General features: G+C 38.1%; 1 protein-coding gene across 1 annotated transcript; it reads right to left on the bottom strand.

Moving 5' to 3' along the window:
• Window positions 1-2,716: 2,716 nt before the first annotated feature.
• On the bottom strand, window positions 2,717-26,600 carry BRDT (bromodomain testis associated). The gene is made up of 19 exons (XM_027786567.2): window positions 26,403-26,600; window positions 24,095-24,232; window positions 23,192-23,321; window positions 20,976-21,148; window positions 19,489-19,860; window positions 18,352-18,480; window positions 17,950-18,138; window positions 16,518-16,705; window positions 16,150-16,442; window positions 15,947-16,060; window positions 14,267-14,389; window positions 13,317-13,378; window positions 11,931-12,123; window positions 11,105-11,205; window positions 9,790-9,925; window positions 6,072-6,133; window positions 4,543-4,745; window positions 3,517-3,679; window positions 2,717-2,794 (listed from the first exon to the last, which is right to left on the bottom strand). Exons 1-19 carry the CDS (start codon window positions 26,589-26,591, stop codon window positions 2,717-2,719), a joined length of 3,036 nt encoding a protein of 1,011 aa, XP_027642368.2. The 5' UTR covers window positions 26,592-26,600.

The following is a 26,600-nucleotide window of genomic DNA, read 5'->3' on the forward strand; positions in this document are numbered from 1 at the left end:
CCCTAAAGTGCACCTCAGTGAACCAGTGACCCAGTTAGATAAATTAGAAAGTTTGGCAGGAGCAAAGCAACCAGTATTGACGTTTATATCACAGTAGTCATCAAATTCCCTAACAAACCAGTAATCGGAATGAATTAGTAGAAAACATCCCTAAGAAAAACTGGAAAACAAAGGTTGGAAATCCTGGAGTTGACCACAAGCTTCCACTCATCTCTAAAGCAAGCCCAGTGACAGGTTAGACACAGCAGTCACAAAATGTTAGTAGCCATCTGGAATACAAGAAGAATTAAAGATGGAACTGTGATGTGCCTTTTTATAAGCAGGTATTTGGCCAAACTGAGCCATATTTCTTGTACAAACAGCAGAGCCAATTTTTTCATAAGACTAGAACTAAGTCTATTTTTAGTTTATGCATCACTGACTACCGAGTGTCTACTACCTATATCACATTTCTAAGTTATACAAACCTTTTGCCTGGGGAGTTTAGCTATGTCATCTCCAGCTATTAGATCAAGATCCAGTATCAGAACTGGGAAGAAGATAGCGCTTGGGGACCTAGCAGTTCTGAGTGGCTTTTGCACAAGGGAATTGCCGCACATGCTAGCTCAGCATTTCTGGGCACCTCCAGCTGTGCTACCTTAGTTGTCCTATTTGCCAAGGAAGCAGTAGAATTCCTCTTTTCTTGAGGAGCGTCTTCTTTGTATTCTAGGACCACGCTGTCTACATATGTGTGGCAAACCTGCTTGTACAAGCCGAATACCTTCCACACATTTTCCAGAAGAAAAATTGAATGAGAAAAGAAAAATATGAATAAGAAAAATTGAGAACCCCAACAACTATTTTTCTCTTTTCTTTACATTTTGGTTTTCTCACCTTCTGCTCTAAATTATTGTTCTAATGGGTGCCAAGCCAAACCAACCCCAGGGCAAGTTGTCCTACATGCTTTGACTGTGTGCTTTGTTCTCCATAATGTGCCATCTGCCTGCTTATCTTTTGTTAGTTCAACTAATCCCGTTTCTCCCAGAGACAAAGAGGACAACTTCTCACATCACTGACTCTGCCTCCAGACTGACCAACTCATAGCTGATAGTAAAAAACCGTAACATATTCTGGGTATTAATGACAGATAAACTTTTTAAAGCTTGTGACTATCTTATCCTTCATTTACATCTCCTAGTGTAGACACAAGTATAAAAATGACACATTAATGCAGCTGTTTTCACCAATCATCAAGGTAAGTTAATGATGTAACAGAACTTAGCATGCATTTTAATTGTTAGGTAACTAACAATACTTGGTTAGTTTAAGCGGCTTCTTGTTTGCAAGGGGTATCTACACCAGTGGTATTCCTGCTTCCTTGAGTGTGGTGACAGCTTTGGGCAAACACAATCATTACCCGCTTAAGCTTGGAGGCCATCTGCCTTTCCCCTGAGCTCAGCCTAATGTCCGGAGGCATTAGGAACAGGTTATCCTCTTTAACTGACTTCTAGGTTGCAAATAAATGGTTTATCAGATTAGCAGCACTGACATTATGTCTTTAAGTCATCATGACAATATAGAGTCATGGAAGCTGGAATTAGAAGGGGCAAAAGAATTGTTTCATGCCATTAACAACGCTACGTTTATATAGAATGGATGAAATGCAGAGAATGAATTCTTGCCCTTCCCTCTGTCACCTCCTATTTCCAAGGCAAGAGATCTTGTGCTCCCATTAACCCAGTCAGAAAGTACATCCACATGACAGCAAGGTAAGGAGTCCTGAATGTGAACAGTAATATTTTATTGCAGGACAAATAGCTATTAAAGATGTATAAACTACAAACAAGGGCAGGCCTAAATCCATAAAAAGATGTTTTATTAGTCCTATGCTTAATTTAAGATAGCTTTTTGTAATCAACAAGAAGGTAAGGTTTTTATACTTTCTGCTTCTGACAAATAGTCCGACATTAATAGAATCTTGCATTAATCAGAAAGTCTTTCAAACTCGAGTCAGAAGTGGGATAGTTCTGGTCCTTCACAGGAAGAAATCATCTGGCAAACATGCTTATACCCTTATCCAAACATCGTGTTAACATAAAATACATTAAACAGAAGATCAACATGCCTGGGCCTTAAGAGACATGCAAGTATACAGGATTTGCTGCTGAAATTACAGAGTTCCAGGACATGGTTTTTTTCACCATTGCAAATACTGTTACACACCCTTTAGAAATGATCACTGTTATAGAGGTCTTCTGTCACAGCCCAGATTCTGTGCAAGTGTGTCATAGCAAAGTGACTGTTTTAATAGCAATCATGTAGTTGACAAGACCTTGGTTTAAAGTAGTTCCTATAGGTACATATTTTCTATACTATGACGTAATACAGTCAAAACAAGAATTTGGCTATGCTCAGTATAACAGATTCTCAAGTGCTTCAGAATAAAATTGCTTTAAAAATGAGAAAAAAAATTAAGAAGCTGATATTTTCTCATATATATGCACAACATACAAAACTATAATCAAAAGAGTAACTATGTTCCACTGTGTAGCAGGCTAGATTACAGGCTGTAAACAAGCAGCAAGATCTTTTGATGCTTCAGGTGCCAATGAACAAGCTTTTAATATTAAGTGTTTTAAAGGAGTTTATGTTCTCGTTGAAATAGGCTTAACATTTAATCTTGTAACTAGTACATTTTCGAAGTTGTACAGTTTGAAGTAGTGTTGAAGTTCTGGTATTAACTACAGCTTTCAAGATATTCTTCAAAAGCTTCCATAATATCTCTCTGTAGATAGAGATCAATTACACAGGACATCTGCAAGAAAGCAAATTGGTGCATTTTCAGAGCAGTCAGACATTAATGAACACTGTGCAGGTCAAATAATTAATAGAGATTTTAAAAAAAGCTACAAAGCTTCTTCCCCTAAAGTGTATGCTTCCTCTGTTATTACAAGTTTGAGCATACAGGTTGTTGAAGCCCCCTCTGAGAAGAGCTGAACAGAATGAAAGCTTCAGTAGACCTTAGCTGAGTCTAGCGTGATCTCATATTGCAGGTCTTACATTCCATTGTACAATATTATGAATATTTAAAACTGTTTAATCTTAAAAAAGAAGTAGCAATTAAAAACATTCATTACCTATGCCAATAAAACTAGTAAGTTTTAAAAAAGCTCACTTTTGGTATTTCAGATGAGAACAGTATGACTAGCACTTTTGTTGACATGGAATATGTTAAGGAGGGTAGACAGCTTGCAAGACTTGAGGTTTGAATTTATTCAGAAGGCAGGGACTCTAAAATTTGCTTTTGCCATGCAATTATTCTAAGCTTATGGGAGTAATAGGACCAAGTAGATAGTTTTCCATATTACCTCACTTGAATACCTACTTTGAGTTTCCTAATTTCTGGACTAACTCTTCAGGTAGCATAGTTCTGTTGTTGTCAGTCATTCAGGTCCTTTAAAAAAAGGACCTGAACTAACATTTTTTATTCTCTACTAAAGTCAAAACAAAATCAGCTGGCAAGCGTCAGCAACTTACTGCTTCTCTCCTCCTGCGCTCTTGTTCCATTTTTCTAGCCAAGTTACGGTCTTGAACAAGAGTATGTTGTTGAGCTTTGGGCAGTTGTTCACTCTTACGCTCTTCTTTTTGAGACTCACGGTCTGTCACTGCTGTGGCACCCAATCCTGTATATTCATGGCCCCTTTAAAGACAGGAGAAGAGATTGGTATAGGACAAAAGTTGTTTCTTCTTTTTCTTTGTAATGAGCCTTTGCACCTTAACAGAATTCTGCAAGTAATTTAAATCAGTGCATACCACTCAAATTGCGGTTCTGTTTTATATGTTGATTCATAGCAATTTCCCTTTGCAAGAGGTATGTGCATGCAATTGGTAGGTTAAGGTTTCCCACTTTCCATTTGCAATCTGTATGCATACAGGATTTATATATATGCTACGCAAAACCTACATACACTTTCTCCGAAAAACATACACACTTAATTTTCTGTTACTTTATGGGCCTATGATATTTTGCTTCTACCTTCTTCAACTCATTATCCAAGGTAGGTTTCACTAACTTCAGGCAAGCATCATGTCTTATTCCATACAACTACATGCCTGGCTTCCTCCTCATGGAAACCGGTGGTAGCTGAAGGTGCCTGGACTGTTCACCATATGTTCTGAACAAGAAGTGTACTCTTCAGTCTCTCAAATGCTCTATTTATCAAAATAATACACTCCAAACAAGTGACCTAATCTAATACAGCCGGCGACGGGCAGGAGCAGGAGAGTTTAGGAACCTGCTCAGACTAATCTTCCACAGGGTCAAACAGACAAAAAAAATCAAGACTCCTGAAGAGGGAAATATTACAGAAAACAGAGTTCCAAAATGTGGCAAACAGCAATCTAAGATATTTCTGCAATGCAGTAGTTAGTAGGCAGTCAGTTATCCCACTCAGCAGAATAACAGAATAGACCTCAGACTGGGATACATATGTGGGCACTCACTAAAACAGTGGCTGCAAACAGCTAGGGAAGAATAATATTTAAACGTATGTGGTTACAAACCTGTCTGGTTTTTGCGGATGGTTTTGTGGTTCCATCCTAGCTTGTACCAGAGCCCTTTTTAACTCCTGCGCTTGCTCACTCTTCCTCTTTAATGCTGCTTTCCTGAATTCTTTGAAGCTGTCAGCAGATGCTTTTATTGGCGCTGGAAGCATCATTGTTTTACATAAGCTTACCCAGGAATCTGTATTCTTAAATCCTGTATCCTGAAGTTATTAGAAAAAGGAAGATATGGAAGAGGCAAAAATACAACTGATCATCCATTCTCTGCTTAGTTCTTGCATGAGCACAATCTTGTTTTGGCTGGATTTATTGGGGAATATCTACAACAAAATATCTGTACTTTGGCAGAATATTAGTGCAAATACAGCAATATAAAGTCTTCAATATGTTTTCTCATCAACTTTGAGATTCTTTAGCAATATGGCAGAAATCATTAGCATTTGTATCTATTCTTACCCAATCCTTTACATCCACCTCTCCATTTTTTAATTCCAGAAAACATGAATTCACAAGACTGAGCTTATGCAGGGTCCATTGATAATATTTCATTATAAAGAACCTCTATCTAATTTCTAGGTATAATCTTTACATAACAATAGCTTTGTATTAGGCTTGTGGATTTTGTTTTAAAAACCCGTGTTATTCCCCCCCCCCCCCACCTCTATAGTGGCATTTTCTTCACAGTGCAAAACAGCATAAACCCAATATTCTTAAGTACTGCTTCCACTAAAAAGTCACGTGTTTATGAAGGAAATACATATTTTTGGAGTTGAATTCAATAGGTTAGTTAATGGCTTTCATAAATGGATAAAATGCCTACAGAAAAATCCTAGAAATATTCTAATTCAACAGACTACATACGAACTTTTTAGGTCTAGAGGCTGATGTGATCAATTATTTAGACTAATGATTTTGATTTGATGCTTTCAAATAGCTGATTACCCCAGAGTAATTTAAATTATAGGTGAAAAAATTCCTCTATTCCTCCATTTAAGATAATCTATTGCATGCTAGAAAAAACTTTGCTTAACTTTCATAAAACTCTTCAGATTATTTCCCAGTTTTAATAATGTCATCAGAAGTGCATTGCCCTGTTTCAGAACAGATTTTTCAATAGTACCTAAGGTTATACTCCACACTGGCCTTATTTTTGTTACTGGATAAGCAAGGAAAAGCACACTAATAGCTTGAATATTAAAACTAGATCAAGGAACACTAGTTCCTTGTTCAAATATTAAACCTAGATGATATAAGCCATATTTTTGATGATAACATAGATATATTATTTTTCACTTAATCTTATATAATTTACTTTCTGAAATAATCAGAACCCATAGATATTTTTTTTCTGTATTTGTTTTTAGTACTAGAAATGAGATAAATCTGTACAGGTTATAAGAATGCCCAAGACCAATCAGATACTTGAATCATAAGAGACCAAATTTTTAGAGCAGATCCCAGGACAGGGAATTATTGATCCTAGTAAGTATACCCCAGCTCTTCTCAAATAAGGTTTGAGCAACACTTACCTTGCTTGGAATAATTTTGGATTTTGGCTCTAGCGTGTTTTTACCATTAGGTATACAATAACCTGATGGAAGAATAAAAAAGATTTTTCACTCACGTTGATTTTATGGATTCTTTTCCTCAAAGCTAAGCAATAAAAAAATTAGCCACTCTGGGAAGGGGCTTAAGAATTTACACTGCAGTTTTTTCTTATTATTAGGTTCAGAATGACAGAAATGCTCTCAAACATTTCCTAAGCTTAAGTTGAACCGGACCACTTCTCTGCTGTTTGAAGCAGGGAAAGGAACTGTTAAGCTCAACTATAGCTGAGAAATTAACTCCTGGTTAATTCTAGGAGAGGCCCCAGCAGAATGCCAAAGTATTTGGTCAGAAAGTCTCAACACAGCACCTTAGCAGTTGGTCCTCTCCTGTCACCTCCCCAATCAGCCTTCTTCCGCTTTAATTCCAAATTATTTAAGAGTACATCATTCATTGTATAAACTTGTTTTGCCTAAAGCTTTCCAGCCTATTTCCTTTTTTTTTTTTTTTTTTTTTAATGAGCAAATAGGTCAACTGGTAAGGACTAGTCATCGTATTTCCAGTAGCCTACGGGATGTACTACTACTCCATGCTGTTACCTCTTTTATTATTATATAATCACTATTAACTTGTGAGGTAAGAACCCCCAGCAGTTCTACAGGTAAAGTGGAAGTGCTATTTTGACAATCCACATGTTTTGTGTGAAAAACACTTTCCCCAAACATTTTAAGATTTAAAAAATCTTCTTAAATGCAGGAACAGATGCAGTTTCCTATAGTCATTATTGGTAAGCCTAAAAATAGACTTCTGTACTACTAGGGACTGGCCAGAATATCACAAGTGTTTAAAAAAACTACTTATTGTAGGGTAGAGTGGGTTGTTATTTTTTAATCTTCTGTATTACTTCGTTATATTCCCTTTCTAAAGAGCTTCTAGAATGAAAATCTAGGTGTACTATGAGAAAGCCACTATTTTAGAACAGGATATATACAACACAGACATTTTATGACGTTCAGCAATGATCCTCTACTGCAGTTTGAGACGTTTCAGTATTTAAGTAAATGTTTAATAAGAAACTTAACATGCTGTGGGTTTTTTTGTTGTTGTTATTTGGTGGGTTTTGGGGGTTTTTTTATGCAAAGGATAAAGGATGTTTGAATCTCAAAGGCTGAAGGCAAAGCATCAAACCCTCTGTCAGCTCATCATAAAAAGGGTTTTCAGAAAGACCTCACAGCCTCCAGAAGTCAAGACAAGAACAGTGCCTGGTCTGTACCCTCTGCCCCCATGCATTGCCTGTAAGATGGTATAATTGCAAGTAAGCAGGAAAGAGGTTCTACTATATAGTGGGATAAAACAGGATGAAAGACCTCTGAAGCTTTTTTATGTCCAATAGTACCCTGAAGTACTAATGAAGAGGGTTCCAAGTCCTGATGTCTTTGTTCGCATGGATTCCAGGTCCAGTTAAGCAAAGTCTACCTAGATCAAGTTCTGAGAAACTTGTATTAAGGTGTCCCTCAATACAATAGGCATCTATCTTTCATCAGTCATTTATCTTCATACAGGCTTGAGAGTCTTGAGCAATGAATACACCAAAGTAAAGCAAGAGCTTCATATACCCAAAAATATCTATCCTTGTTGTTAAGATCAATTTTATCAACCTGTTATACCCACCAAAAAGATCTACGTGAAGCAAATTTAAGTTTAATTTAAGTTTATAGACATGCCTGTCTTACACCTGTAGATATAATATAGGAATATGAGGCTGTGTCAAAAGTATTTGCAGTCGTGAGCCTTGAAACATGCATTTTAGGATACTTATAGCAATGCGAACCTTCACAAAACCTCTCATAGAGGGACACTGCTTTTTTATCTGAAGGGAAGCTTGTGGTTACCTGTTTCATAAATCAAGCTTCTCAAGTCACCACTAAATTCAGCAATACACCAAGCCTGCACCCATACCATCACAGGTGTCACAAGTGTAAAATCAAGAACCCGTGTTTCAGAGATGCAGGTAACCTCACAGAAATGCTTAAGACAGTGGGATTCTTTACAAAATTCAACAAGTTGCTCTAAGCATCCAATTAAAAAATGAGTTTGGCTAGTTTGATCTAAGTAGGTGCATACAGTACTAAGCACTCTCTGTACTTCATATCAATAGATTGCAGGCTTTATGAGTTCCAGATAACAAAGTTCTTGTTGTTTAAAATAAAAAGTGCCATAACCCTGTATTTCCCTATAACTCCTTCCAATTTTCTACAGAAGCTAGTAGTGGAAAGGCTAAGATAACACTGAGCACAACTGGGGCATGTATCATTGCAGGAACAGTCAAACACCACTGTATTATGGAAGGGGGCAGATAACCATGCTCATGTAACAGTGTTAATAACTCTGCTATACAACATAATACCAAAGTTCAAGTATACTCAAAGGCAGTCTCATTACTGGATAGTTCCCATGCTAAATAAAGGAGCTCCTCTACAACTGTCCCTTAAAAAAGGGGAGAAAACAGAAACAGTACAAATTAAATGAAGGTTAGGAATAGAAAGTTAAGACTAAGCATTAAACAAGCACAGAAGGGAGCAAGCTTTCTCAATTGTTTTGGCTATGCTTTTTTCTATGACTATTAGAACAGTGAACTTGTTTTATTCCTGCTTGTTTTTGCAGACCTTTAATGTATTAAGGTGACACCAGGATCTTGATAGTTCCAGTCAAGCAGTATGCAGGACAGGAATTCCAGTTTAGGCACCTCAAAACTTTGTAAGAAAGACTATTACCTGAAACTATGCAAACCACGTACCAACTCCAGCAAGCCTCAATGAAAGGGGTCAGTATGTGTATGGGTAGGTGTGTTAAGACCATAAAAATACCACATAGAACATCTTGGAGAACTAAACTTCCATTTTTAGAGTTGCTTTAATACAAGTCAAGAACCCAGCATCATTCTTTGGCAAAAATCAGAGTTCATCAGTGATAAGGCTGTGCCTTTTAATTTCATCAAGTTTTCAGAAGCTTGTTCCCTGCCCTGTTCAAGCCTACACAGGTAGTCTAGAGAGAAAAAAAGTAAAGGAAGAACCTAAACAATCATGTCTGGTAACACTACACTTAGCACGGGTATTCAGTGTCCAGTTCAGAATTCTTTACTTTTAAATAGATATGAAGTCTGATGCAGCTCTGCATGGAGCACAGCTTTCAGGGAACCTTTCTTCTTGTAATTATTTCAAGTTTTTTCCATGATGGAGGCCTGTTTGACATTGCTTTACTGTCAGATCCTTGTCACCAAGAGCCAGAGATGGTGACTCAAAATACAAAGTGCCCTGGGAAAAAGAGCTCCACGAAGCTTCATCAGAAGACAACCTAAAGGCCAGTGAAGTTTGACAGACTGGAGCATTGGTTCTCTCAGACTTCCTGGAACACTGGGTTACTTATATCTAGTACTAAATCAGAAAGTTAAGTTCTTAAAATACATAAAGGAAATTACTTTTTAACACAGAAGTTAAATGGATGCTTGGCTCTTCATTATTTTTTTTTTAAAGCAGCAAATCAAAATGAAACAGAAAGAACAAGGGGAAACTGCATCCCTTCCATTATTCTGCAAACTGATTAATGTACATGGTCAGCATTTTATTTCCTTAAACCAAGTTCATATACATTTCTAACTTTGCACCCCTGATATCAGTTACAGTTTATTATGAGTATACATACTTTGTTCTTGACTTATGGATATTGAATCATCAGTTATCTCACTGGCTTGAAGTTTATTAGATTTGTCTAGATGTATTGTTTTCTCAGCTTGTTTATTCCAATCAGCATTGTCAACCTGGGAAGTTGTGTTGGATACCTAGAAAAGAAATTAGACTTCAAAATATGTTCTGAAGTGCTAAACATTTGGATTCTTATACACCAGCAGAATTAAAGATTTAGAAGCTTAGAGCAGCAAATTGTCACAGGTCTAGCTTCTGTAAACACCAGGGAAGAATTAGATTTCGTTCATGTTGTGGCAGTCAGAGAATGTTCTTACATTAACACTTTGGATTTAGATCATGAACTGCTCAGAGGTTCCAAGTGGTGGAGTGGGTAGAACAAGAAGCTGATACAAGCTCTTTGACTCCTGACATAGTACAACATCATAGAAGTTGGCTTTTATTGTAAAACCAGTTGCTCCACTCTGTCTTTATGGATCAGAGTGAAGGGCAGCTGCATCACTTCAGGCTTAGTTTTTCTCTATGCCAGATTGTGTAGTAATCCCCTTGAACTGGGGAAGGAGTTGCATAAACCTGAGTCTCATAGCATCTACTACTTACTGTCTTGGATAGTGGATGCAAATGGCCAAGGATAAGTTGCTTTTATTCCTTTCTTGTGCTCATAGATTCAAGAGATTGTTTCTATCCATTTCCAAAAATAAAAGCTATTAAAACCTGGCTGTAACAGGTGTGTTTGAAACCATGTTGAGAAAGATAAACACCTTAAGATAGATCATGCTTAAGATCATGCTGCTCCAGTAACATCAATAACTTCCTTTGTAACTGAGGCCCTTCTAACCAGGATACTCTCCAAGAACGTGTTAAGGCAAATCAATAGTGACTAAATATTTCACAATCTCATCTACAACCCTGAAAGCCCCAGTTTCTGTGGCTTTAGGAACAGGAAAAAAAAGCAATACACTTCTCCAAAACAGGAATATGTAGTGTAAGATGCCCACCTCTTTTGTGAAACTGTAAGGTTTACAGGGTGGGCTTTTAGCTTGTAAGCATGCAAGTATTACTTAAGTTTAAGCTATAGCACTGAAAAGAAATAAAATAAGCTTTATAGGACATCATAAAGTTGATATATATTGATCGGCCAAACTCTTTCCTTTTGTGTTGCAGCCAACAGGCAATGAATTAATGACCTATTAAAGGATAGGAATCACTTTGTTAGTGGGGTTTTAGATAACTCTTGTTGTAAACCTTAGGTGGCCTTTGTTGCACCAAATTCAAGCCTGGAATATTGCATTCATTGGGGAGAAGCATGTATTCACCTCTGGGAGAGCACGTGTGCACTGGGTGACAGAAGACTGATCTGTCCTTGGAGCACTCTGAGGGGTGTGCTGGTGTGGAGCATCATGCAGAGCAGATACACCTGAGAAAGAAGCAGTGTGTGATTTCCCCTAACATGCAAAGGGCAGTCCTACATCTCAAAATTAGGTCACCTTTTAGATCTGTAGATTAACTAGATATAAAGATATGTATCCTAGCTGCATGATTTGAGACAGTTGTTTTTAATTAGTTTTAAATTGATTTCTCAGTTAATCAGCTACTAGCTCAAGCTGTCTTTTACCAAAAACTCAGAAGCATCTGAAGTTTAGACCTTTTGAAGTGAGGGAGGGAAAAGAATAGCTCCTTGGATCAAGTTCCTAAGCAACATAATTTTTTTTCTCTGCCAACAGCAATCCATTCAGAGTGCCTATGGCACCAAGTCTTGAAGTCAGCTAATAGGTATTTCATACATAAACCTGAGTAGTGGTGATGGGTTTAAGCATCTAGTTCCTGCTTTAAGGTGTTCAGTACTTCCCATAACCCTAGGTTCATTAAGGTATCATTTTCCATCTCAGAGGGAGGCATAAACACTTCCTCCTCTTTTAATACTATCCTGCCCCACAGGTGCCCCAGCAGTCTGAAATGCTAGCCAATCCTCAGTGCTGCCACACTTTTATTTACATCGTGCTCTTTATAACCCATACCCTGCAAGAACTTTTTCTATTACCCCCTTGATAAGCTTATTGGGGTAATACAAACATTAGTCCTGCCATGCCTTCTTTCCTTAGCAGTCAAGTAAAGCCATGATTCTTCCCAGAAAAATGTTACCTGGGGGATACTGGGCATTTTGTTCTGATGGTTTAAGTGATTTATTCTGTAAAGGCTGAAGCCCCTGCAGTACATCGGCAGGTGGCTGCTGCAGTTCAGATGATCCACAAATTTGCAAGCTACTAGTAAGAGATGGGGGCTGTGCTTGCAGAACAGCATTGGAGGTTGTCCTCTGTAGACACGGTGGTACTCTCTAGAAAGAGATTGCAGTAGTTAATATAGCCAAATCTCAGGTTTTATAGCTATTTGATTCCCTCTCCCCACCACCACCCACATTTCTATTGTTTATAGAATTCAGTAGTCCTTTATTGTGATACCAATCTGGCCTTTTCTAAGAGTTTAGGTGACAAAACTCCATAAGGTAAAGTTCACCGCCTTGATCTGACAGATACAGAAAACCCATAAGAACAAAATGCAATATCAGGATTTGAAGCCTGATGTTTGTTGTAACTCAAAATCAGTTAGGGGCTGTTAGAATTGGCTAAACAAAGCTTAATTCCTGTACCCTGTTTTCTCAAGTTTATTGCTGTCATTCCATCACTGCAGAGGCTGGACCTTTTTAAACCAAAAAGTGTGTTGCATAATCCCTCCCCTCAGCCTGTGCTTATGAAGATGCAGAAGGAGCAGCTGAATAACAAATTTTCAGCCTAGTTTCCTGTATCCAACTAAGCACTTTAAGTGAAAGCAAGTCTATTGTAAGAAGAATGAAGGCTTTGCTGTGATCTTGCTTTGCTATCAGAGGTCTCTATCACTGGTAGCTTCAAGGGAAATTGCGAAAGGCAGCTAACCCTGACAAGAATTAACACCCACTGTATATACAAGAATAGAGCAATTCAATCTTACAGGCATTCAAAATTATTCTAGATTAAACTACTGTTGCTCATAATACCATAGTAATAAGTAATATAAAGTACCCTGAAAATTACTAGTGTATTGTACAATTTGTTTATTTTCAGGTGTAGAAGTGAGGTTATACATAGGAAGAAAAATATTTAAGTGGAGTTTGCACTGTTTATTAGGTCAATTCCATGCTCAAAGATCAAGTCAGCATGGAAATTTTTTGGGGGGAGGGGGGTGGGTGGGGTGGGGTGTGTGGAGAGTTCTTCCACTTTTTCCCTACTCCTTCACCTAATGTAGAATTATGATGATTTTAAGAGGTAAAAGCCTCAGGACTTCTCCCAGTACATCAGTTTTTATACAGATACATAAGCTACTTTTAACAAACAGCAGAATTTTTTATCTCCATGTAAATCAGTCCTACAGAAGTAGCAGCATTCAAGCCACATTCGTTATTTCCTGATAAAGTTATGTCATTCCCAGTGCCATTGTATGTAGCATAAAACTTTGTTCAGGCCAAAAATATAATATCCATTCCAGTCAGTTTACCTTAGGCTTTTCCACAGAAGTTGGACAGTTCTGCCTGGCTCCAGTCTGTTTTGAGTAGGTTTCTGTAACTGCAAATACAGCGAGGTGGGCAGAAAGAGGGGGATGGAAAATATAAAACAAGTCATTCACATATGTTTCATTATTCACACATACAAGATTGAGTTGCAGTTGTACCTAGAGAGCCAAACCTCACAGTGAAAGGAACATTGTTATCTTGAATACTTTGACTTCAGTTTGATGTGTTTAGAGAACTTCTCCTGCAGGATCAAGGTTTTTGCTGCCATCAATGACTTTACTGTGTTCACTTCCCCCAACTGCAAAGGGCTGAGCACTCATCTCACCTTACACTGTTACCTCATACGGATACCTACATCGTAGACCTCTAGTTTGGCAGATCTGTTCTGTCCTAGAAAACTAAATAAGAGTTCTGTGCACAGAGAGAAACATCATTCTGATATCCTGATGCTGCAGCACTGTCATGTCCCTTGAACAAGCTTGAGACATCTTAAGAACCAGTGTAGACTTTGGCTCTACAGTCAATGCTGTTGGTACTTTTGTCCCTCAGCTAAGGGACTAAGCCTTACCCACAAGGTAAGGCACCCTTCACGCTGCAGATCCGAAGATGAAAAAAAGTAAATTACGCTTTCAAAACCACAAGAGTAGGCTGTAGTCAAGTCTCCAGGTTAGATACACAGACCTCTTGCTAGCTGATTTTGGTCCCTGAAGTTTTTCACTGATAAGTTGAGTGGATTTGTAGGTTTGTGTGTTTGTTGCTGCCCCTGCCCCAAACTCAGTACTAAGACACTCATTTAATAGCACTAGAATTGAGCCTTCAACATGGAGCAAGCCTACAAGGGTAACTGAAATCCTTGGTAAGCGTGTGGAACAGCAGATGCTAACTGAGAAGGCAGATGTTTTGCCTACACAAAGACAAAAAGAAGCTTTCTGACCCGATTCACAGTCGCTGCTATCTGAGGAGCTAGAATCACTGCTAGTACTGCTGCCAGAGTCTGAGGAGTTGCTGCTATCGCTCAGTCTGCTTGGTCCAATACTGGGCTCAGCACTGTTTTCAACTGCAGGAGAAAAAAAAAAAAAAATTAGAACAACTTGCAGTGGAGCAGTCCTCCTATATAACACTAGTATCAACCTTGTTAGATCTATCCTCGCATATAACCATTCATCTTCTGCCATTTCCTTGTCCACTGTCCATTTAGCAGTGAATTCAAGACCTTTGTAGAAGAGGGAGATTCACCATCAGCAGGCTAGTTGAATTAATGAAATGGCCAAGGAGGAGCTGTAATCACACAACTTACAGTTCGGAAGTAGATTAAAACTGTGCTGTCTTAAGACACAATTCAAAGAGTTTCCCCCCTAAGTTTTCTTGCTGTTAAGAGACTGTTTCTGTGCTTGTTGCTGCTGCCAGACTTGCATGCTAAGGTCTTTACCTATAGCCAACTCTTCTCTTTCCCAAGCCATATGTACTCCAGAATTTTCATCTTTTGCCACCTCCTCACCATCTGACTATTTTGCATCTGCAGGGTTGATTTAACTCAGTTTATAGTGATTTTTCAGACAAAAAGCTTTTTCAGAGCGTGTTGCTCTGATGGAAGCTTTGAAAATGAGAAGCTACATGGATACCTGTTTCCCTGGACACGGGTCTGTGTTAAGTGCCAGCTTAAGCTCTTCCTTAAAAAGAAGTCAGATGCTAGTTGTAAAGGTTTCCTAGCCAGTTCCCTCCCTCTCCCCACAACATATCCCTTGCAATTTATTTCAGCTGCTTCTTTAAGCTTTTCTTTCTAGAATCTTTTCAAGCCCTCATGTGTATCAGACAGGAAGACTGTTGACTGAACTAATACCGAATGCAAGCCTGTGTCTTGTAGGGCTGCTTCTATCATTTCAGCTCACTGGTTTTACATAGGAGCTTAACAGATATCCAATAGAGGGCAATAATAGCACTCACTGGTTTAACAAGGAACAGCTTGACCTATAGTGGTAGCATCAGCTGCACTTATCTGTTGACAGTCCCTGATGAGAACCACCTTTAAGTGTAGATATGCTCAAGCATGTACTGAATTTCTAGCTTCGATATTGAAACACATTATTGCCTGAAAAAACTGAATTGATTCTCCTAGGGCACTTCTTTAAGACTAAGACAACACAGCACACCTGTCACCAATGCAAAACTTTTGCTCCCACGAGAGCATTAGTGAGGCTGCAATCTAACAAGTATGACTAGTTTGTTGCTCTTGAATCTCTAAGCCACAGAAAGTGAGTTGCAAACAAATACATACTGTAGGACACTCCTCCTCCCCCTCCATGTTTTCACATGTCAGCATAAGGGAGAAGGTGTTCAGCATCCCTTAAACTCTGAAGCCATTATCATCTTTACTTGTAATAAAGGATTAGGTGCAAGAATAAGGAAGATGTTTTAGACAGTACAAGTAACTGGCCAAATTTGCTGCTGTGACTTCAGCTCACTCAGCATAGGAAGAATCTTAAGACTAGCAATGGGAAGCCTAAGAACTCAACTCTTCTGAGAAGAGAGTCCCCAGCTACATAACAGTACAGAAGCCCAAGGGGAGAATCCTACTTTTAATTTTATTCATTTGCAACAGAAATAAGAGTATTACACTTTACGTTCTCCTTCTTTAGGTTTAGTTGACCATTGACATCCAGTAGTCTCTTCTCTAGCTCTTGTTTCCTTTCAGAATCAAGTTGTTCTTTTGGCTTCGTTGTTTTTTTAGCTGCATGTGAGACAGAAGTTAATGTTGCAGCAAAACAGAAGACAAATCTAGCAGGTTTTGTTTTTGTAGGCATCATTTATGCTACATACCCTGCTGTTTTCTTGGTCTTTTCCTCAAACAGGTTGCTACATATTTCTCTAGTTCTCTGAGTGTTGAATCCTTTAAAGTTTCAAAGTCTATTTCTATCTCATCAGGGTCAGAATTACTCAGTGAAGGTTCTCTTGACTGTATTATATGGACTACTTTCCGAAGCTTATCTCCAGGGAGTTTATTTATGTCCAAACTCAACTGTCTTTTTTCATCATAATTCATAGGCTTGGCACCATCTTCATCTTCTGACTTACGTGCCAACAAGACCTGCTGCATGGTTTTCTTTGATTGACTGCAAGAAAAAAGTATACTGCAGTAACAGCAGTTTAAAAATAATTTGACACCCACGCAAGTCCCCCACACTTACATGTTTAAAGACAGCTTTTTCTTAGATTTCTTCTTGTACTTTAGATTTTTCTTCTTTTCAGTCAGGCTTTTTATTTTAGCTTCTTCCTTGTTCTTACTTTTCTCCTTTTTATCCTTCCCTTTTTTCTTTTTCGGTCTAGGTAAGTATGCTTTGGTCAAAGCCCGCAACTGCTGATTAACAGCTTTAAGCTAGCAAACAAACAAACAAAAGCCAATAATCTTTGGCAATATAGGAGGAATAATAAAATGGTCCTAAATATCGCAGATTTGTGGCAGCTGAGCTGATATTAATAGGATGTTTGCTTTTTAAATTAGGTTTACTTTCCAAGCATCTTACTATATTATATATTAGTCACAGACTACAGATATAGAAGAGGTAAGGCTATTTATTTTATGCAGACATTTCTAACAGCATATGTCTTGTAGCATCCTGTGAGGAATAAAAATGCAAAAATCACTGTAGGAGTATCCAGCAGCCTCTCTTTAATTTCAAGTGCTTGGGAAGCACATAAGTGCCTTACTAGGTTAGATCTCTACAACATTACTGAATTAGGCTAGTGGGACTGGGCTTGTGCATCTTCAATCCATAAACCCCAAATATTTTGCAATATAAACCAGCTAGATGGAACATACCAGCAGCTTCAGAGAAAGACCTAACAAGTTAAGCCTCATGGGAATTAGAACGAAGATGGACAGACAATGAAAATAGAATTCAGAGACACTGAAATTCTTCACTATCACAAAGGCTGTCTTGTAGACATTTGGTTGACCTCACACCTATATTCATAAATTGATGATGTATATGCTACTCTTAAAATACTGGAAACTAAACCGCCCCTCATTTGACTAGCAGAACAAATGCTAGTTTTCCCTATAGTTTATAGGTACAGCAGCAGCAGGTTAAAGCATTATGTTCAAGCAAAAGCAAGACCCATTCCACTCAGGCAGTGAGGCAAAGCTCTGCTTCACATCAGCATGAGATTCCTTCCATTTACTTCAGAAAACTCAGCATGAAGTACAAATTCAATTACCTGCTTTTGTGGCTCAAAGGAGACAGAGCATAAGAACAGAGCTCTTTAGCAGTACGAAGGAAATGCCATTGTTGGAAGAATATGCCACTAAACTACCTGTGGAGTATCTGTGTGCTCTGAACATATCACAGCAACACTTTTTTTAAAAAGTTTGAGAGTTGTCTGAAGAAATGGTAGGCAAAAGTAATTTAGATTCACTAAAACCAGTTTGTATTTGCTGAGGCACTATTCACTTAAAGTTTGGAGGTGTTTCCAAACAGGAATGAAGTTCTGTATTAAGAAAAACAAATTACTAGAGAATCTTTTGAATACTGATTCTTGGTACTTAGTTTTAGAATGGACATTTGCAAGTGGCATTATCAGAGAGATCATAAGTCATGCACATTGAGTACTAATGCTTACTTGCTCCTGCAGCTTTCCAAGGTGCACTGTTCTTTCCTGTTCAGACTCTTCAAATGATTTTTCTTCTGTAGAGTCATCATTACTGCTCTCACTGGAATAAGCTTCTGTCATTTCTCTTGTAGGCTGTGACAGAGGAGCACTTGCAACAAGTTCATCAGGGATTTTGGCAAAGTGCATCTCGAAAACATCCTAAAGAGTTAAGTTTGGGAACAGCAGAGAGGTCAACATGCTTTCAGACTTCTAAAAGCATTATGAAGTTTTAGCTTGTTTTCTAGAACTACACAGCACCACAGTAGTTGGTAACATTAGTAGATGCTACATCAGGCCAAGGGATGACCACAAAGGAGTCTTACAGTCTGACTTTTTTTTTTTTTTCCAAGACTGACTTAAGTGATAACTCACCTGAAGTTTTCTTGCCATAGCAACTATTTCATGGTCTGGAGAATTATGTTTGTAGCAGCTCATGAACATTAATCTAACATCTGTAGCAAATTCTTGTATATCGCTGTATTCAAAATTATCCAGTTTCTTCTAGAGGAAAAGAAAATTAATGCACATTTAGGGCTTAGGAGTAGAGAGCATTGCCATGAACTGGCAGAAAAAGAGGAGGAACAAGAATTATGATATACAGTATCAGTTTCAGCTTGCATCAAGACAGCATATATTGTAAGAACCATTATGGAAAGACCTGCTTCTCATGTCAACCTTGTCCCATTAAAAGAGGAAATTCTCTTACTTTGTTAAACAAATTTGCTAACTAATTGCTGTAACTACTTTGTAGCACTAAGTCAAGAAAACAATGTTTGGGTGATTTTATTTGGTCAGCTCAGCTCTTGTTTTAGATTCTAAGCATGGTATTTATTCAAAGTCTATTCCATAATTGTTTGAGTCAAAGTAATGGGCTAGAAATTGGGAAATAACCTTTACATTGCACAAGCCAATTTTCAAGATAATTCAATAAGCTATTGAAATTGAACCCTCCCCACAAAAGTGGATCTTAACCTGGCTAAATACTTCAACCCTAAACAGATGTACCCAGAGTTCATGACACTGTGTCTCTGTTCATTTTCACATAAAGTGTGCAAGGTGTCACATAAATACCCAGTGTTGAGGTTCCAGGGCACTTCACCAAGGATACTGAGATTCAGAGAAGCAAAAGTTGTCATTACAGAATTACATTTTGTTTTATAGAGCATTAGCAACGGCATCATGTATACAGATTGAAAGATTTTTAACAGGCAGCCTGCTTGGTAGTACTTCCTGGAGATGGTAATTCCCTCATTACTTGTATTAGCTTGTTCAACAGACAGGTAGATTGTGACTATGCACATAGTCACAATGAGACTTAGAAGACTTTCCTTAGCAAGCTGTGGCTTAGTTTGTTGAGGTGAGAGTATGTTGTTTCTATGCCCACTACTTCTCTGAAAGGAGAAGCAGCTTTCATTACACCTTTTCAGCTAGCACGATTAAAACTCAGTCATTACACAAGTTACTCAAGCAAGCACACAAATATTCCAGTTCCCTCCGAAACCGACTTACTTTAATGGTTCCTAGGTCTGTAGGACATTTGGTGATCCCTTGGTTCTCACCAAGTGAGAAAGATGCAACATTTACAGGTTTCAAGAAAGGCCATGAATATGCTGCATGTTTCTTTGAAAACATTTGTTTAAGTATTTCATTACAGTGTTTTAGTTGTTCTGACAGCTTAATCTTTTTAAGAATTTCAGGTGACTGTTGAGAATCTGGCAAGTATCTCTTCAAAAGCTTTTTCTGTATCATACATTCATTTTCACCTCCGCGTGTTTTAACAGCTTTCTTTTCATTAAGTGTTGCAGAAGATTCACCACTTGCTATGAATGTTGAAGTAGTAGGAGTTGTAGTGTCAGCCTTCCTTTTCACACCTTTTTTTGCCTAGGAAAAGAAAATTTCACAGTTCTGAAATACAGGTGTCCAGAACAGTGAAAGAATGGTCAGCTTTCAGGCTACACAAAGAAAAAAAAATATCCAAAAACTGTCAGAAATTTTGCAGCTTTTGAAGTCAGAGCAAAACGTGGCATTTTCACAAGTTTAGGCTGAAAACCTACAAAGGCCTTACAAGATCAGTGCACCAAGCTCAATCTTAGATGTAAAGGAAGGAACATGGTGTATGGCAGGTCAGGTTGTGGTCTGGTTTTAGTCAGTTGAGAAGACTCCAACTGGCTGGTAGGTTATGAACTTACCACAAGGCGAGTGCCACGGAAAGGGGAAAAACTAGTGCAATTCATTTGAAGTCGGGTTGAACAGCTTTATGCACAAGGTTTATCTCTTTCTTTAACCTAGGTGGTATTTAGTTTGGAAACAATACAATGTGTGCTTTGTCATCAGCATTCAGACTCTTAAGTGTAAATACACACTGTAGGAGAGCCTATTCCTCATTAGAAAAGCAAAACCAAAGCTAAGTCAATACAAGAGTGTTTATCTGATGAAAACATCAGATGTTCATATACAATTCAGATTTGAGTTAACAAGAATTTGCTTTTGTGAGTTACTAACACCTTCCAGGTGAGTTACACAGCATTTAAACACACACACTATTTTTGGGGAATCAAGTATTTGATTTTCCTTGAAAATGTGAGAAGTTAATAAATAAAACTTAGAAAGACCTTTATTTTAATACTAAAACCAATCTACACCTCAAGGGAAGAACAGTTTCTACATTAAGGTGAAGCCTGCAGAAGTATAGTAATACACTTCATGAATGAACATCTTAAAGTTCACTTTGTTTCTTCAATAACTACATTTAAACCCCATATTTATAAGAAAAGATGTACCAAGAAGTCATCCCAATTTCTGCTTAGTTTCTAGGATTAGTACTGGCCCAGTTATTTAGCAGAGACCCAGAAGATTTAGAGATCTCTTACTATCTTCTATCACAATGGAGGTTTTGAAAAAATTTGTAATAAGCATGGCTCCTGTGGTTTTGCTGTTAGCGCCTGGAGGAGCAATTTCAATACCTTTCTTTCTGAAGGTTATTTGAGGAAACTTACTTTTGTTATAGGGACTGCAGCTGGCATTAAAGCAGCTAGCTGAGCTGCAGACAAAGGAGCTAGTGTAACCTGCTGCAGCTCTTGAGTCTTCACTGGAGGCTGCTTACTGCTTTCAGCTTGTTCCTGCACTGTGCTTTGTGCATTTGAAGTCCCAGGGTTGGGCTGCTGTGTTTCTGGTTATTTTAAAAACAGAAAGTTTTAAAGTTAGGTCTTAAGTGTTGCAGTTACTTTCTTTCATAATCAAATGGAACAGTTAACAGAACCGTTCTTCAACATCCAAACTATACAAATGAATGCAAACAAGACCATTGTTACACATAATCTGGGTATCCTCTACTATTCAGCACCATTAGTACCTCAGCTAGAATATTGTACCAAGTTAGGTATATTTGGCTTCAAGACAGCTGTGGATTAACCTCACAGGGAAGGTTAGAGACACCACACTAAACCCTGTACATTGAAAAAACATTCTTGCCAAGAAGAGAATCAAGTTGTTTTCTACAGACACATGAAGACCAAGCAGCAAAGGGTGCAAACTGCATCACAAAGGTTCAAGTTCCCTAAACATATTTAAACCTGCGTATATTGCTTAGCACTAATACAGATCTCTGTCACTGATTTGAGGACAGTTTAGACCAAGTTTTTTCTGTATTTGATTTGGCTGATTAAATTAGTAATGGCTTTTCCAGCTCTGTGATTCTGTTTATTTCCCATAGAAGTTCACACCTATTAGTTTATATAACACAACACTGAGCCACACCATGATGTTCTCTGAAACGGAAGTCAGCTGGGTTTTTTTGGTTTTGGTTTGTTTTTCTTTTTTTTTTTTTAACAAAATAAAGGGAAATTCAAAAAGAAGTGCTTAGAACATTTCAAAATTAGTACAGGCTGCACATTTGTGTGTGCAAAGGGAATGAGGGGACTTAAACAGCATCAATTCTAGGAAGAGTCTGTTATGAAAGCATCTCAAATTGTTGCAATCATTTGCAAACCAAAAAGCTAACTCAGCTTCCAACACATTTCTCAGAAGTCTTTTCTGGCAGTCGCTTGTACCTGTTCAATCAACATATTCTGCCAAGGCAATGAATTGCTTGAGATTTTACTTAAATAAGCTAGTAAAAGCAGAAAGTCAACTGAGTATCCCACTCTTCCTCCTAACCCCCTAATTTTTTTTTTTAGAGGACCAAGAAATGCACTGCTTTCCCATATCCTCCTACCAGATCACTGAAACGTAGCGTTGCTCCTCAAACATACCTTGAGGAGAAAGCTACAGAGATCTATCAAACCGTAATACTGTTTTGAAGAAACACTTGTTTTGGCTACTGCCAGCAACAAGGGCCACCATACCACATCACAGCATATGAAGTCATCAGGAGACTCTGAAGAGCTGTGTAGTTGCATAGTTAAATAATACAAGCATCTGTTAAGTGAGCCAGTAAGAACTGAGCTAGCCAATATTACTGCTCCATGGCTGTCAGAAGTCAAGTAATTAAGAGGTATCAGGGTGAAGGAGTGTCACAGCTCTTTGAAGACATAGCTAACATTTCCCCAACAACCGACAGCAGTACCTCCAGGTCAATTTGGAATGCTACCTCAGATGTCTCCAAATTAACCCACTGAGATGCACATGTGATTCCAGACACGGCGTAGTCTCAATTCTATCAATATAGGTATTTATTCTTTAGCAATGTTGAGAGCTTACATTTAGAAGTGAGCGCTTTGTACAAGTGAAACATTATAAAAACAATTAAAAAGACATCAGAAGTTAGTGATGATAACAAATTGCAGTCAATCATCTGGCCCCTTGCAACTAGGCTTCCCAACATCACTTCAAGCAATTTCCTCATAAGTTTGAGGTGTTTTGGTTGAATGGTCCTTTTTGTGGACAAGAGCATTGCATTTCAACAGAAGTTTGCCTGTGAAGCTATGCTGTTACACTACTGATTAAGTTGGTAATTTTGACTTTTGCCCCCTCTTGAACACAATTCTTTAGTAGAGAATGGGAAACATAGCTAGTACCTATAAAAAAATATTATGGCTACACCAAATCTGCTAAAGCCTTATAGCAATATTATTACTTGTCTGATATGTTCTGCTAAGAGTGGAGAGCACCTGACTGCTCCAGGGTTGAGTTGTGACAAGCAATGGAAGATTCCATGTTTCCAGCTTTTGCTGGTTTAATATATTAATAATTTAACATGTAATACAGGCCTTACCTTCTGGCTTCTTTCCTTTTCGCTTTCCTCTGTTGAGGATCACTAGTCTTTCTTCTGGTGGCATTTGGGCTATTTTCTGCATAAACACTTTTTCTAGTTCTTGGGCCATAAATACAACATCATCACCTGGCTGCAAAATATAGTCAGTAGGATTCAGAGTAAAGGAGAAGCTGCAGTAATGGAGGGCTACCTTGTAAAATAAGCAGTCTACAGAATCCTGCTCCAACAGATTGAAACAAGCCACCAGCACTAGAGGGGTCTATCAGTCCTTGCTATCCCTGCCCCCTGCCCCCAACTCACTTTAATACAAATTGCTTCATTATTGCAATACTCTTTCTCCCACTGACCTATTGCACAGTCCTACTTGCTTTACATCCATATACTTTCTACAGCAAAGGGAAAAAGGGGTAGATCTGTAACTCCCTTATTCATTCCTATGTTCTGAAGAAAGCTGTTCAATCTCAAAGATACCAAGACACAGCCAACAAACACCCAAGCACAAGGAGATGCTCACACTTCAAGTTTGGTTAGTTAAACTTGCTGGAGGAGTGGAGCATGGCTCAGTGTTGCTAGTCTTAGACTTGTACAGCAGTTACATGGTGCTTGCTGTTCATGATCTCCACAACTGAAGCCCAGAGATCTTGCAGGTGGAATCCTTGTGCAGAAAAGGCCACGCGTGCAGTAGTTGTAACAGCAGGGTAGACTTTGCTTACGTGCCCTCTGTCAGTCCTAGTAGCACCCCCACACCCCCCACCCCATTTCAGGGAAAATACTTTCCCTCCCAGAAAAATTGTGCAGACATTGACTGATTTAGTGCAGGCTTTAATAACCATTTGTTTGGTTTAGACTTGTTTGCATTGTTCAATAGAATCGATTGCTGGTAAGAGGTTGTGTTTCACATACCTTGTTATATATGTAGCAGTTCAAGAACATAGTTTTAAAGTCTTCAATGCATTCAGCTGCTTTTGTGTAGTAATTGTGTTCCAGGCGCTTTTTAATGGTGCCCAAGTCCATAGGTTTCTTTATAATACTGTAATAATCCTGTCATTTTGAAAGACTTAGTCACATATCTTTAATATTAGGACATGAGGATTCTTACACATTTAGTTATGAAAGTTAAATTACAAGAGAGAAGAATTGTATTATGTTGGAAGGAATATTTTATATAAAGGAAAACTTTCCCTTATAGTCATAGGTACCACAGAAGTACCTTCACCTCATAATTTCTCCTTGCTTTTTCATAGAACATCAACCATTCAAAGGCCCAAAGAATTTATTTCAATAGGATCCAGAGCTATAGTTCTCATAGGTACTACTACCAGTATATGTACTTCTCATTTGTTATCTCAAAGCCATTTACCTGAAGTAGCACTCCAGTTTATAGAACAGAGGGAACAAGCAGACAAAGACAGAATCTGACAAAGACAAAGAGTCAGTCACTGACAAAAAGAAGCTGCCGAGTTTTCACAATTACTAATCAAATACTTCATCCCCTGGGTTATAATGGCTCTCCTCTCAGGGTTAGCCTAGTGAAGATGTGGCAATGTGACTCAAAGGCAGCTGGAATGTGAACTATTGCGATTAGTTTAGTAGCATGGCTAAAAGCTTGAGATTAAGAGCACGAGGCTAATTCCCTGCTGGTGTGTTTAAGAACTCAGAACAGGAATATACCTGCTAAGTTCACATATACATTGCAATTGTGTGGAGTTACTACTACTTCAAGTGTCTTCTAAAGCTGTCCTAATCATCTGGTTTAGTGAACTAAAAAAAAAGCTAAATACATCAGTGCAGACTGAGTTTACCAAAGCAAAACCAAGAAAACTTAAATGATGCACCTAATAATTAAGTATTGTCCATTTTGCATCTTTAACACTTGGAGGGGAGAGGCAAAGGAAGCAAATACCTTCATTGTCCTTGTTATGGGGCCAGAGGTTTGCTTGTTATTGTGCAGCAGTTGAACTAACACATACTTTTACAAGTCAAGTGGCTGCCTTTGAAATCCAGGGAGGCAGAACTGGCCTGAGGCCAGCTGCAAATGTTGCTGTAACTCTGATTGAATGACCCTTAATATTAACCTTAAGTGACAGTTCTTTCCAAGACAGAAAAAGGGTAAGAAAAGACACAGAAATAGAGTCACTTTGACAGTGCTTTTGGACAAAGTGACCAAATGAATTTGTCACAAGAAACAGCTGCAGATAAAGGCTTTTGTCGGCTCTAAACAGAGCCAATGATTTTGTAGCATTAGTCTTGGAAATTTGGGAGAACTAAATACGATTGATTTTTTTTTCCCCCAGCTTAAGCAAAGGAAATGTACCATGGTTTTATTTAACATCTTTCTTCTTATCTACCAAGAGCAGTATCTTCTAGGTAATTTGAAATAGTGCTGTGTGAATAACCAGTGTTTTCATTTGGCTGAAAAAGCTGGTGTGATCCAAAACTGGAGTCTAAAAATACCTGAATTAAGACAATTTGTCACTTGACATTATGTTAATTCACTTTGTTGCAATTAAATTGTAACATAAATAAAATCCAGAAGGCAATACAGAACAAGAATTTTAGCATCAGAGCTTCTATTTCCTGGAAAAAATGTTCTACCATTGTGGTATGATGAGAACACTGTATCTCTTTTTCTTCCCTAAGAGACATTTAATTCCTCTCAAAACTTCAGAGCAAGATGACTAAGTTGATTTGAAATTAAGTACAAGTGTAATTACTTCTATGCATCAACTGGATCCAGATTTGCCCATTTGGTTTAGGGTCAATCAAATCTGCTTTTCCATCATAAAGTATTTGACATTGAAAGAGCCTGGCTTTCTCCTATTAAAAATAGAAAACTCTAGAGGAAAAGAAAATACTTGTTATATGCAGCATTAAGAAATATGGCTAAACCAGTAGGGAGGTAGAAAGAAGACAAGAAAGAACACCAACATCCACAAACTTCAAGAGGCCTGTCTAAGCATTCTTATCATCCCTTAGAAATACTGATTTACTACAGTCCTAGGTCAAAAAGCAAATTAACATAGATGAAGCATATAGTATGAACCAGAGAAAACCCACAGTTTTCTTGCAGACTTGGATTGATGAAAGCAGTTCATATGCAAAAGTTGTCTTCCAGTCTGTTGCATCAGAAAATACTCTTTTAAACTAGCATTAATTCACAAGTCCTGTAATACTTTACATACTACTACTCCAATTCTAAAATGGTTCTTACAGGAAGATTCAGTGCTGCTGCGTCTACAGGCTGGAGAAATGGCCAGGAAAAGTTGTGCCTCCACATGGCTTTCATGACCACCCTCTGTAAATACTGAAGCTGGTTTGTTTGACAACCACTATTTTTGTCATTAATATATTCTGGTGGAGGAGGGTTAATAATAGGACAGCACCGGCTTGGAACAGACATCTTTAGCAA

This window comes from Falco peregrinus, chromosome 10 (assembly GCF_023634155.1).
Source record: "Falco peregrinus isolate bFalPer1 chromosome 10, bFalPer1.pri, whole genome shotgun sequence".
Classification (NCBI taxonomy): Eukaryota; Metazoa; Chordata; class Aves; order Falconiformes; family Falconidae; genus Falco; species Falco peregrinus.

What these genes read in the sequence shown, in the direction of transcription:
- BRDT (XM_027786567.2), bottom strand. Translation starts at nt 26,591, where the DNA reads ATGTCTGTTCCAAGCCGGTGCTGTCCTATTATTAACCCTCCTCCACCA. An exon ending in ATCCATAAGTCAAGAACAAA is followed by an intron (nt 6,134 to 9,789) that starts GTATGTATACTC and finishes TTCTTCCATCAG; the next exon opens with GTTATTGTATACCTAATGGT. An exon ending in AGCGCAGGAGGAGAGAAGCA is followed by an intron (nt 2,795 to 3,516) that starts GTAAGTTGCTGA and finishes GCTTTCTTGCAG; the next exon opens with ATGTCCTGTGTAATTGATCT.